The following is a 13,179-nucleotide window of genomic DNA, read 5'->3' as shown; positions in this document are numbered from 1 at the left end:
GCCTAATGAACAGAGGATAGACATTGCTGGTGGTGCTTCTTTGTTTGACTCTCAGGTTTTCTCACCATCTATAATGATGACATGTTAGGGTAATTTAGTGGGTTATTTCACTTGGTTTTTACTTCTAAAAGCTGGGTGGAAAATCTAACAAAAATGAGAAATCAAAGCAAGTGCAGTGGTGGTTGTCAAAGTCCCTACTAAACATTTATCCATATTTCTGGCATGTTGTACATCAGGGATGAATGGCATTAGCAGAGACATATGTGTGTGAGAGTGATCTTGCACTGCACTTGCTTGTACTACGCTTAAATCTAGTCTCTGTTTTTAATCCCTCATGTTTGTGAACATAGAACACATGGAGGGGAAAAAAGTTTTGGAGTCCCCAAATGGTTAATTGGAAATCTCAGATAGTGTTTTTATTTCTTACCTGAATGGAGATTCAATATTGTCCATCTGCATGCAAACTAAAAATGGATATTCTGAAAACTGCACTGTGGAGATGAAGTTTAGTGTTGCCTCTGTTTCAAAACTGGTTTCCATACCAGCCTTCACAAAGAAGGAATCGACAAAGATGTTACCAGCTACCACTAGGGCTCCCCTAGTAAATTCAGATATTAGAATTTATTATTAACAGGGCTCAGAAACAAACAGGAGGTTAAACTGCAAATAGTTCTAACACTTGAAAAGTATAATACTGACTATTCTCTTAGAGTTTGTTCTCATGTAAGTGTAGCTAGAGAACTTCAGTTGACACCACTGGGGATTGTGCACGTATGCATGCACACACACACGCAGAGAGGTGAAAACAGCCATTAATGTTGGGTGAATTATACGCTCTTTGGAACATGCATCCTTTATGACTGGCGCTTGCTGCAAAAGCATGGTGTGTAGGCTGTTGTGATGTCCAGGGCTGATTCCTCAAAGGGCCTCCTTTAGTTATCTACCTGAGGAAAAGAGAGATGTAAAATACTACCCTGTTGATTTGGTAGTATTTTATACTCACTTTGTTCTGGTGCAAATGACCACACCAGGTGTCTCTGGCAAATCAGACCCAAAGTCTTTGCTTTCACTGGCATTTTTGACAAAGCTATCCAGGGCTTTAAGAACTTACAAAACATCACTGTCGGGGAGTGAAACTCAGACCTGGTGGAAATGGGACCAGTGGAGATGCACCCACTTACACTAGGAAGTCTCTGTTTCAGGGTTATCTTTGAGAGCGCTGACATCTATTTTGTCATTGCTTTATTGGTCTCCAGTCAAGAACCATACTATATGGATGGGTAAGCTTCACTCACTATCTAGGAGAGGGATCCTTGCCATTCAAAGCTGGTAAAATCAGTAAGGTAAGCCTAAATCTATTATTGACAGTCATTATTAATTTCATTAATGTAAAACACACTACCCGAAAGCAAGTTGTATTTAGATCTTGTTCAATAAATCATAAGTTAACATTAACAACCTTGCCCATTTTCACTCTTCTCTCAAACACCACCCCTTTTGGGCTTCATCATGCTTTTCTCGCACATCCAAAATGCCCATGGAAGTCAACACAACATGAGGGTGCTCAGCATCCTATAGGAGATGCGCGGCACCTTGCATGGGCAGACACCTTTTCTACCCCCTTTGGAGACCAGCATCTCATAATTCCAGTTTCCATTCAGAGGGCTAAAGATGTAATTCTTCCAAGAGAGGCCACGTTCTTACTTCTGGTCAAGATTGAGTGAGTCACTTCTGCAGTACTGCTTCAAGCTACAGATCTAGTAATATAAAATCCACTCTCAAGTTCTAAAGAGGTAGCGTAATCTATCAGGTCAGACATGAGTTTGGAAGCAAGGAACTCCTGCATTTTAATCCTTATTCTGACACTGATTTGCTGTATATTGGGTAAATTACTTGATCTCTTTGCCTCTTTCCTTCACTTTAAAATGATGGTAATTATTTCACAGGTGAGGATTAACTAATTAATTAGGGAGGTAACATTTTCAAAAGTAATTGAGGCACCTAAGGGCCTAACTCCCACTGACTTTCAATGAGGCTTAAGTACCTGTCATTTTTGAAAATGGGACATAGGTTCCTAAATCATGTAGGCGCTTTGGAAAAATTTACCCAGTGTATTTATAGCTCTTTGAAGACCTGGGGTCAAGTTCGGTTCTCAGATCTACTGATACAGTCTCACGGAGACCGGTGGAGCTGTCTCAGTCTAAAAGAGGGCAGAATGTAGCCTTTGAAGCAATAACGTTCATTCAGATTTTCTATAATAGGTTAAAGGTGATTTGTTTTTGTATCTTTTCTTTCACTGGCATTTTCAAACAGACAACATACTTATTGCCACATTATTTTCCCCCTGAAATGCGAATCTAATTTTAAAAGGCGTTTAATATAACTGTCCCTTAATTTTAAAGAAAATGCAAGGCTGCTTCTGTTTTGAAAGCCTCAAAATAGACCAGCTCATTTTACATTTTTCGTCTTTCAGAGTATAAGGTTACAGCGTGCACTTTAAGTATCTCACCGGTTCTTAACACTGGTTTTGGATTCTCTGTACCAAAGACTGAACTCCATTCCACCTGAAATGTCAATGGCCAGACCACCCTGGAACTCTGCACTGGCCTTCAGCCCAGACTGTAACTGAATGACCTGAAAGCATAAAAAAGCAGAAATCACACTCCATTTTGCTAAATGCAGATCAAAACGGTGTTCATTTTCTTTTTTCTTTGAGGACTGTTCAAGTGGGGAGGAAGCACATGGAGCTCCCCTCTATCCTCTTCCATCCTTGTGGATGGGGATGGACAGAACTTCACTGCAGAGTATATCCTCTGCTCTTGCCCAGCACCTTTATGAAAAGGAGATAAGACTGGGACCCCAAGTGTGTCCTTCCTCCCACTCCACCCACGATACAGCATTACTGGTCAGGTGCAGAACAGGGAGCATCCTGCCCCCTCCTTGCAAAGTGTGACAGAGCTACCACACAGGCCTGCACTTCCCAGGAAAACCACAGAGGAATTCATCCGATGATGTGAGCTGTAGCTCACGAAAGCTTATGCTCAAATAAATTTGTTAGTCTCTAAGGTGCCACAAGTCTTTTTCTTCTTACTCTTAGTTTGTCTTGGATGAGCCTGCCAGTTGGGAGCACCCAGTGCAGAATCTTACCCCATAATGGCAATAAAATACCCACTGTTGCCCAGCAGGACCATCGAGAATGATACAGAACTATAGTGGAGGGATTTGATCTGAAGAATCACGTGGCTACCACAAATACAAATTGCCTTTGATATTTTGCTGTCAATGCACTTTTTGCCAGCATTGGGCATGCTTATGGCTGCTTGAAACCTTTACAGCTGGACTGGAAATGCATTGCCTGGAGTCAGTTTCGGAAGTGATAATCGCTCAGCCTCACAGCAGCTCGTTACGTTTGAATTTTGAGAGTCAGCCAAGTTTTTAAAGTTCACAGCACTGGGTAATCTGATTTGCCTTATATAACTGCCCCACTCACCTGAAAACTAGACAGTCTAATTCATTTTTTTAAAAGTACATTTCAGTTTGAAAAAGGTTGATTTAGGCCATAACACCCCCCCACTCCCAGCCCCAACTTTGCAGTGTCAGTGGCTGGCACTAATCAGTAAATCGAACTTATTGCTAAGGTCCATGGAACACCATCGGTGGGGAGAGAGGTACAGTTTAGTGCACTGAGCACAGACCAGGGAGACAGGAACCCCCACTTCTAATCCTGGCTCTGACACTGACTGCCTCTGTGGCCTTGGTCAAGTCACTTAGGGCCTGATCCTGAGCCCACTGAAGTCAATAAAAAGATTCTAATTGACTTCAGTGGGCTTTGGATAAGGTTTTTAATCTCTCTCTCCTCAGTTCACCTTCTGTACAGTTAAGATGCAGATCAGAGCTGTGCAGAGGATAATTACATTTCATGAAGGATTTTTAAATTTGGCTTCATTTTGAATTGGAATGAAACAAAAATTTCAAAATTCTCCAATAAGGTAAATTTGGGCAGTGGGGGGGAGTTGGATCAATCAAAATGTTTTGTTTTGTTTTATACTTTGTTAAAAAAAAACATTAAAATATTTCATAAAAAAACCAACCCCAAAAGGTTTATTCTGAAAAATGTCAAAATGGGACATTTTGATATTGTCAAATGTTTTTGTTTTCACCAAAACAAAATGTGGGTGAAATCAACAGGGATTTTGCAAAGCATTCTGATTTTGAGGGACCTGCATTTTCCAGCAAAAAATGGTTTTGTTGGTCTTCTGAGCTCTAAAAATGATGAGTTTCTACCTGATGTAGAATTAGTGAATTAAAGCAGCACTCTGAGCCTCACTTGGGAGAAGACAGTGATTGCCCAGTACATTTTTAATTTTTAAAAATGGCCCCCGGAGCACCTCTCTCCAGCTATTGATGTCTGACAGGCAGCCTAGGCCTCCCTTGTGGCAGCAGCAGGCGGCAGCCAGGCATCTGATGGTACGTCTGCACTGCAATAACTCACCTGTGGCTGGCCCACATCAGCTGGCTCGGGCTGTGGAGTTATAAAATTGCAGCCCAAATGCCTACACTGCAATTTTATAGCCCCACAGCCCAAGCCCCATGAGCTGTAGTCGGCTAACACGGGCTAGCCGTGGTTGTTTTATCGCAGTATAGACATACTCAGAAGCCACTGGGTTGGGTATAAAGACCGTAGGCTCCTCCATTCCTTCTGGGGCTTGAAGAAGCAGGATCAAGCTACACCCTCCTCCAAAAACACCAGCACTAATGGTGGGGGCAGGAGCCTATGTTCCCTTTGCATCTGAAGGAAATAGCAGGTGTGGGGCATGGGCAGATGGGCACTCTGCCTGGAGGAACAGTCACAGGAGAAATGAGAATGGGAGCAGCCCCTTTCAATACAATGGGAGCTGGCTTCCCATTCCCCTCCATTCAGGCAGAGGGCCTGTCTCCCCTCACTGTTGAGGGAAGAGGGGCCTGTGGCTGGCCAGCCCATCTTTCACCCCTGTTGTCCTAGTGAGATGAATTCCCTCACACGGAGCAGGGCTAGTGGCGTGTGTGTGAGGGGCTGGCCAGTGGAGGATGTACACACAAGCTGGTGTCTATTCTTAGTGAAATCTGCTGCTCTCTTTCTCCGTTTCCCCTGTGACCAGGGCTCTTTGGGATGGGGATACTTGTCCTCCCCGATCCTCACCGGGGTCCCTCCCTCTGCCAGTACCTCTGCTCCTATATTGTTCCCTGTATTACTGCAGCATGCAGGAGTGTTTGATGCTTCTACCCCCCTTGCATTCCTAGGCTGGACAAAGGGATCTCTCTATGTCCTTCCCTTGCTAGCTGCTCAGCAGCCCTGCTGTCTCCTGCGGAACAAGCTTATAGGTTCCCTCCCCAACTCAATCAGCAGGGGCTGGTGCTTAAAGAGGTTGATTGGGGGGAGGGTCTTAGAACCTTCCCCTCACAGCGTATGGAGCCTGGAGAAATGTGGTGACTGTATCTGGTTACTTCACCTTTTAAGGTCTGAATCATTCTGTGGAGCAGAGTTCAATCGGCTTGTCACTTGGCAGTCAGTTGCAACTGGAGTGGGCTGGAGATTTAACCTAAGAATGCAGTGGGCTTGGATGTAGCTTATAAACAAGGATGCCCCTCACTAGCCTGATCACATGTTGTTGTCCTGTTTTCTTGTTATCTAGTTAAAGTCATTGTGTGAAATCCTGGCCACCCTGAAACGAAAGGGAATTTTGCCATTGATTTTAATGGTCCCAGATTTCACCCATGGTAGCTAATTAAAAATGCCTGGCTTATTTGGATCTGGAGACATTCCATGCCTCTCTTTTAAAAATTAGAACCAGACTGGACTATAACTGAATGTATGTGAGGGTGTAATAGCATGCATTCTGAAAGTCATTTGTGCACAAACAGGGCAGCAGATTTTTTGAGATGCATGTCAAATTGCACTTAAGTATTTGAATGAGGAATCAATTTGCAAAGGCTGAATTATTAAATTTAACAGTTACTGTGGATGTGATTATTTAGGACGTCAGAGGCTGCAATAGTTAAGTTAAATTTGCCATTAAAACTCAAAGAATATATCATGAACACCCGTGTCTCTTTGTTTAATGTTTTTATGAGACTTGAAGACAAAGTTGACCTGATCATCCATTACTTACTCCAGGGCTGAATTCTATCCTCAGCTAAACATGTGCAAATCCCATTAAAGTCAATGGAGTTGGCCTTTTAGAGGCGCTCCTTTCCTTTGCCTTTCTATTTAAAGCTTAACAGCGTCCTTTGTAACAGAAGACATGATATGAAAAACTGGGATCAATGTCTTGGTACTGATTCAAAATGCTGAAGTAGACCACATTTCAACAAAGCCCCACTACGTACTATACTCCTGGAATGGAACGCAAACGGCAAGGCTGAAAAAGGCACTTATTTGGGGGGGGGTCTGGTTTTCAAATGGCTGCTTTGACCTCATAAAATATTCAGTTTCTCTGCTCTTCTGGCAGGTGCGATACCGAGAAAAATATTGTTCCTACACCCAGGAGCGTTAATGCAGGTGTCTTTGGGGGCTCAAAAATAATTCCGTGAGAGGCGTTTCTTTTATGAAGGGGACTATGATTTGCCACCCTGTCACTCTTAACCTTTGAACCAAGTTGGGAAAGGTGGTAATAGATGCATAGGGGATACCCTGAGGATATTTGTTTGTGCATTTTTGGAATATCCTCTCTCACAAAAACATTGCATCATGGGTAATGGGCAGGAGCAGGAGTTTAAAGGGACATCATCAACTTAGAATTCACATCTGTCTGAGAATGCTGTTGACTATAGTAATGATTACTACAGCTGAAAGGAGCTAGTGAAAGAAAACTATTTTTCCAGGTATTTTTATATTGTATATTTGACAACACTTTGTGTGTAGTCAATTTCACTTTTCACCTGTTTAGTCAGTTAGCAGTGGAGCAATTACGACCTGAAGTGATCCATATAAAGATGAACAAAAGAGAAGAAAAACCTTTATAACAGTTCTGAAGGACTTTAAAAAAAACAACAGAATATACTGTTTCAAGAGTCCCTGTAAAATAGAATATTCTGAAATTAGTTTTCAAAAGTGTAATTGGCCAGTTTTAAATTCCTCCTTTCAGCTTTCAAGTCATCCTCCTATAAATAGGATAGCAACTGTGCTATCTACATCCTTTACTGTTACACATTTGTTCCCTGTCTGTGCTGAAACAATATTGCCCCAAGCCATGACTCACTGTGGATGGGGCTAGCAGGTAACTGACCACTGGGCACTGTAGAGAAGAATGAACAATGTTATAAACTCTTTTATAAAGCCATACTGTTGGTCAGGATGGTTTTATAAACTCTTTTATAAAGCCATATAGTTGTGTGCCACTCTCCAGGCTGGCCCAGGAAACAGAGTTAGTGCCCTGGAAGCAAAAACCATGGGTAAGAAGCTACGTGAATCATGGCTGTTGGTGCAATGGCATCAGCACAAGTGCAGGGAGTGACTCTTTTCCTCTCTCAGATCTAGATTCTTAAATGCCAGTCTTACCATTCAATTAAGGCTCCATCTACACTTCTGTTTACATTGTTTCCTGATAGAGTTCTAGTTCTAAGCACAGTTCAAAGGCACTTCAGGTGAAGATGTTTATAACGCAGTATAGTGGGCCTATATGGAAGTGGCAAACCAATGTGAAGGCTGTTTCTAATCTTAAACATGATTGTTAAAACTAGTCTCAGTCACTTGCTGGAGGATTCTCTGCTCCTTGAAGTCTTTAAACCACGATTTGAGGACTTCCATAGCTCAGACATAGGTGAGAGGTTTATCGCAGGGGTGGGTGGATGAGATTCTGTGGCCTGCGTTGTGCAGGAGGTCGGACTAGATGATCATAATGGTCCCTTCTGACCTAAATATCTATGAATCTATGAGAAAAAAAAAAGTTTAGCCTGAAGCTTTTTTTTTTTTGGTGAACAGTGTTGTAAACCAATTGAGGACCCTGTGTGGATGGAGCTTAAAAGGATCCGGTGATTTCCTGGCTAGGAAGGATCAATTGAGGTATCTGCTACCTGGAACCTAGCTTGCTTGAGCAGCAACTGTGCGGTCAGTGACACAAAAGAGAAAGCAGAGAGTGATCCCATCTGCTCACTGTGCTGTTAGAGCTTCCATTGCCAAGGCTTCCTGAATTTCAGTGACTGACCTCAAATGATATGCCCTGCTGTTGTGAGGGATGGCATGCAGCTCCAACACTGGCGTGCCCTGCACTCTTACTAGGTTGTCCGAAGTTAAGGAGTCTGGAATCCGCTGGCTGGCAGAGTTCTCAGGGTGCCTAGCCAAGTGATTCTGCCAGAATATTTAGGGAGCTTTGTGCATGCATGGCAGTTGGAAAGATTTAGTTCTGGAAACACGGCCCTTATGTGATCTGAGCTTGAGAACATAAAGGTCTGATCATGTTTCCCACCTGCCAGGTTTGTAAAATAAGTCACTGACACGCTGTCTGTTAGCTGGACCTCTGGCATGTAATCTTGTTAGAACCCAACCCGTTTTCTCAGTGAACTTTAGTTCACAGTTTGTGCACTGGGTGTGAAACTCTTAGCTGACAGAACCATTTAAAAGTGGCTGTGCTTGATTTCAAATGCAAATGCCAATCCTCTGCTGCAGAAGACCTGGTGCTCAGGATCATTTCTGGTTGGTATTGCTGATCATTTCTGGTTGGTATTGTGTTAGTCTGTATTCGCAAAAAGAAAAGGAGTACTAGTGGCACCTTAGAGACTAACCAATTTATTTGAGCATAAGCTTTCATGAGCTACAGCTCACTTCATGCATCGGATGAAGTGAGCTGTAGCTCACGAAAGCTTATGCTCAAATAAATTGGTTAGTCTCTAAGGTGCCACTAGTACTCCTTTTCTTTTTAAGGGTACAGTGTTAGTCAGACTGTCTTTGAACAGTTTGACATTCTCCTCCACCAAAAAGTAGGGGAGATAAATGAGATTCTATGAAGTGAGAAGATCCACGGCTGGAGCCTCTCTGAACTTTTGCACTGGGAGCTGTTTGCACCACGCTTGCCCAGTAATCCAATACAGTACTGCTTTGGGATAAAACTGGAGCCTACAGTTCTTCTATAGGTTGAGTTCTACCTTTAGATTTCCCAGTTCCACATATCTGTATTTAAGCAGAACAGAAAAAACAGACCACAGGCTGCCTCTTCACTCTCGGTTAAGTGTCTAGATTTGTGCTACTCAGATGCATGGTTGTTCCATATCTGAAGCTAGGTTTAGTGCATATGGTGTTCGTTAAAGATGCAAAGATTATCTGCAGTGCTATCGTCGGCACAGGAGTGACAACTACATCTAAAGTTGAATAATAGCTTCAACTTTAAATCCCTGTTTTCAGATGGTTATAATGTCTGAACCCTTCACCTTTGGTGATTTCCACCTGAAGAGGAATAGTTTGGGAAAGTTTGACCAAATATAACTCAGTGGCTTGGCGATACAAGGACAGTGAAAAACACTCGCCCCATCACACGCAAAGAAAAAACCTTGTAACTTTTTTTTTTTTTTAACATCGCTGGTGCCAATTTGGTTGAGGGAAGAATGTTTACTGAGAAGAGCCTTTTTGACTTTCGATGACAGATCATTTTGATGTCACTGACTTATGAGCCTTTGAAAATTGCACTCTGTGCATTCACAGTAAATTCTGAACAATGCTAGCACTAAGCTTGTAAAGTGAGCAGTTAAGGAAGATCACATGGTGCATGCAAGCCTGGGTAACTTAGCTGAGCATTTGACAAGATGAACAAGATGGGTCTCAGATCACTGGATAACTTCTGAGCTATAAAAACAGATGGCTGTTGGTGACCCCTCCACTTTAATAGGAATTGTACATTACAAAATAACTGGTTAGAGAGTATATGTTGGGAAGCTGCAGGGTTTTTCCGCAGGGAACTGGTTTGTTTTTTATAGTAGTAACGTGGTTTTTTAGAGTGATATGTATTTGCAGCCTTTATCTTAACTCTTTTTCTTCTATCCAGGCTGATTTCCTGTCTTCTGATTTCATGCACTATATAATTTCCCTTTCGATTGAAAAGTAAGCAAAGTCTTATAGACTTTTCAGTATCAAATAAGTGGAGCAAACTGTCAGATTAATTTAATGTGTCTGGAGGAGCAGGACTAGGAGAGAGAGAGAGAGAGTGTGTGTGTGTGTCCACCTGAGAGACAAAAAAAGTTTAGAATGAGATATTAGTACCTGTGAGTAATCTGTCAGAAGGATAAGTCCTTTCACCACATTCACAGGATCTCCAGTTGCCGAGAACATTTTAGACATTAAATCTCCATACCCCTGGAAAAAGGTAACGGGCCTGAGTTGAACATCAAACAAGATTGCTGACATGCCAGCAAAGGACTCCAGGTTTTCCTCGCCTTCATCAGCAGATGCAGCTATTATGGCTTCTAGGCCTTGAGCTTCAATCACAACCTAAAAGGCAAAAGTGACACACTATCCATGACAAAGTGCCCGATCTAGAATTTTAAACACTACAAGGATTTCTAGTACAGAAGAGTTGAAATTTAAAGTTAACTTAATTTTTTTTTAAATTTTACTTTCAGTGAAAAAAGCATCTGATCATAATATAACAGTGTTTCAAAGCAGTAGGAGAAACAGACAGTAAAGTAGTCTCATAGCAGCTATTGCCATTAGTTAGATGTGGATGGAATTTGCGCCTAGCAGGTAGACTATATAGTCTTTCCCTAGAAGTAAAACTTTGGATCTGTTCTATAAGGAACTACCTTTCTTTTGTATAGTACATTTGCCTCATTGTCAGCAGTTTTTTCTGTTATTGGCATATTCTCTGCCTGACGCAATAGTCCTTACATGCACAAACCCCCTGGTTTTCAATGGGAGATACGTTAGTTTAAAGGCTGCAGGAACAGGCCCATATGCTAGCTCAGTGTTTACACAGTGCATGGCAGTTACCTGGCTGGCATGAAGGTGAGCATTTTTATTGAAAAGAAAGATGTTCATGTTACTACTTCTTAAAATCCCAGAGCCTGAGTAGAGGATGTCAAGGCTGTATGTGGATGATGCATCAGGACCACCTTAATCGACAAAGACACCAAATATTAATAATGCCTGCAACTAAGTCAAGTGACCAGCAATATAAACAGGCTTAAAAAGCTATTTTTCTGATTACATACGTGTCACGTAGCCAGAATAGGCAGAAGAAGACCCAGTCTTGGAGAAGCGATCATAGTTATGAACAACCATGTCCTTCAGAACTTTACGAATCATTTTGCTGCATTATTTAAAAAAAAAAAAAAACTAATTTGCTACTGCACTGTCTTCCATGAGAACATTAAGACTGTCAGCCTATTGGGAAAGAGAAGATTTAGCTTTGCACAAACTACTCTATGCCTGACTCAAAGCCTACTGAAGTCAATGGGAATCTTTTAATTGACTTCACAGGGCTTTGGATCATCAGTTCCTAAAACCTGAAGATAAATAGATAAGGGATAATAGATGGTATTTCAGAAACTGCCTAAGAAATTTAGGAGCACGAGTCCCACTGAATCGCTTAGGCACTTTTGAAAATTCCACCCAGTGTTGATTATTTCCTTTCTTTCTTGAAAGAATTTTAAGGTCCTAGATGGACAAACCCCTGGGGAGTAAAGTTCCTATCCACAGAAGAGGTGGTATCTGACTTTTTGGTGCTTCACTTTGCACCTTTAATGTTCTTTTGAATGTAAGATTTTTAATCTGTCTATATAAATTGATATTTCAATAACAGAAATGTAAAAGATTACGACTGGAAGATTTTTTGTTAAATACCTGGCTTAATTGTTGAGATACTTTTATAAGGTCTTGGCCACAGATCTGGGTTTGGTTGCAGGAAGGTTATCAGTTAAAATGGTTTTATTTGAAAACTAACAGTCTAGAATGAAAGATATTTCAATGATTTTCTTTTAATGCTGCAACTTTTCAAAGAGCTTCACTTTCCAGAAACACAAAACATAAGCTCCATCGAACATCAAGAATGAAGATCAGGTGGGAAGATTTTCAAAGGCACAACTGGCAGGAAAGCACCTAACTAATCGAAAATCAGCAGGGAGCGAGGCGCCATTTGTGCCTTTGAAAATCTCCTGTCAGGCGTTCAGTGTCTGCCCCTGGAATATATGGATTTATTTTAAAATGGCAGTAGCCAAAAATAGAAAGATGAGCATGTGCCCGCTTATGATCTCTTAAAAACTACACATTATTTAGCCATTAACTGAATACCCTTTGTTTTTATCCCGTCACATTAGTACGGAGAGCAATAAGTAAAAAACTGTTTGTTTATATCTGTGTATGCCTGTACATTTGTGCGTGTGTGTGTGTATATATATATATACACACATATATTAAACATAATGTACCTTGCAGGCATTTCAAAATGAAGTATATCTTGGACTAATGAGAGCATGTACTTGTTCATTTCCAATGGCAGTTCTCCAATAGAAAGCAAGAGATTTTTCACTTCCATGTAGGATGGGTTACTGCTGAAGATGATGGCAGCTGCCGTGGTTCTGAGGGTCTTTTCATAAATTTTATGATTCTGGTGATAAATCCTGTTCATAGTTTCCTTCACCTAATCATAAAACAGAATATTCACCTAATAAATCACAGGTATCCATAGAAAATGTACAGCTTGGAATCATATTAATTTATGAAGTCAGAGATGCAAACACATAGCCTGAATGCTGTCAAGTCTAGGTCCATAGCTAATACATTCAAGTATGTTTTAATATAGTGCTTTTTATGCTCCCTGTGTCACTTTACACATTAAACACTAGTAGTACAGTGATTGTGCAAGGAAATGGCACAGCCATTATGTTCTCACCAATAGCTCATACTTACACATTAGCACTGTCAGCAAGATTGTTGGCCAGAACATAGTGGAGGAGAATTAATACAATGCTGACAATGGCTAAGGAGATTTCTATAAATGGTTCAGAGAAGAGGTTTCTTAAAAGTAATCATACATTTCCCACAAGCTAAGGATTGTCTGCTATTGAGGTATCTTACCATGAAGGGCTGCAGAGCTACTTCCTAACTAATGGAGTGACAGAGAGCGAAGCAGTCATGGCTTGCTGATGGACTGAGATGGTTGCGTTGTGAAATTGCATCATGGCAATGCAAGGTCAGCAATGGTTGGTGCAGAACAG

General features: G+C 41.4%; 1 protein-coding gene across 7 annotated transcripts in view; it reads right to left on the bottom strand.

Annotated features, from left to right (window-relative positions):
- The window catches only part of LOC102947459 (microsomal triglyceride transfer protein), a 45,007-nt gene that overhangs the window by 2,319 nt on the left and 29,509 nt on the right, over positions 1 to 13,179 (bottom strand). For 5 of the 7 annotated variants that reach the window (XM_043545215.1, XM_037896956.2, XM_037896957.2 and 2 more), the window contains exons 12-17: positions 12,391 to 12,602; positions 11,176 to 11,273; positions 10,955 to 11,076; positions 10,229 to 10,456; positions 2,510 to 2,634; positions 428 to 598 (exon numbers count right to left, since the gene is read on the bottom strand). In XM_043545215.1, coding sequence (XP_043401150.1) covers positions 428 to 598; positions 2,510 to 2,634; positions 10,229 to 10,456; positions 10,955 to 11,076; positions 11,176 to 11,273; positions 12,391 to 12,602 — 956 coding nt within the window. Of the gene's footprint in view, positions 1 to 427; positions 599 to 618; positions 945 to 2,509; positions 2,635 to 10,228; positions 10,457 to 10,954; positions 11,077 to 11,175; positions 11,274 to 12,390; positions 12,603 to 13,179 lie in introns of those variants that run through there. The other 2 variants (XM_037896958.2, XM_043545216.1) reach the window with 2 other exon arrangements.

The sequence above is a fragment of the Chelonia mydas genome, chromosome 4 (genome assembly GCF_015237465.2).
Source record: "Chelonia mydas isolate rCheMyd1 chromosome 4, rCheMyd1.pri.v2, whole genome shotgun sequence".
NCBI lineage: Eukaryota > Metazoa > Chordata > Testudines > Cheloniidae > Chelonia > Chelonia mydas.
Note: the sequence above shows the minus strand (reverse complement) of the source record. Positions and strands in the feature narration are given on the sequence as shown.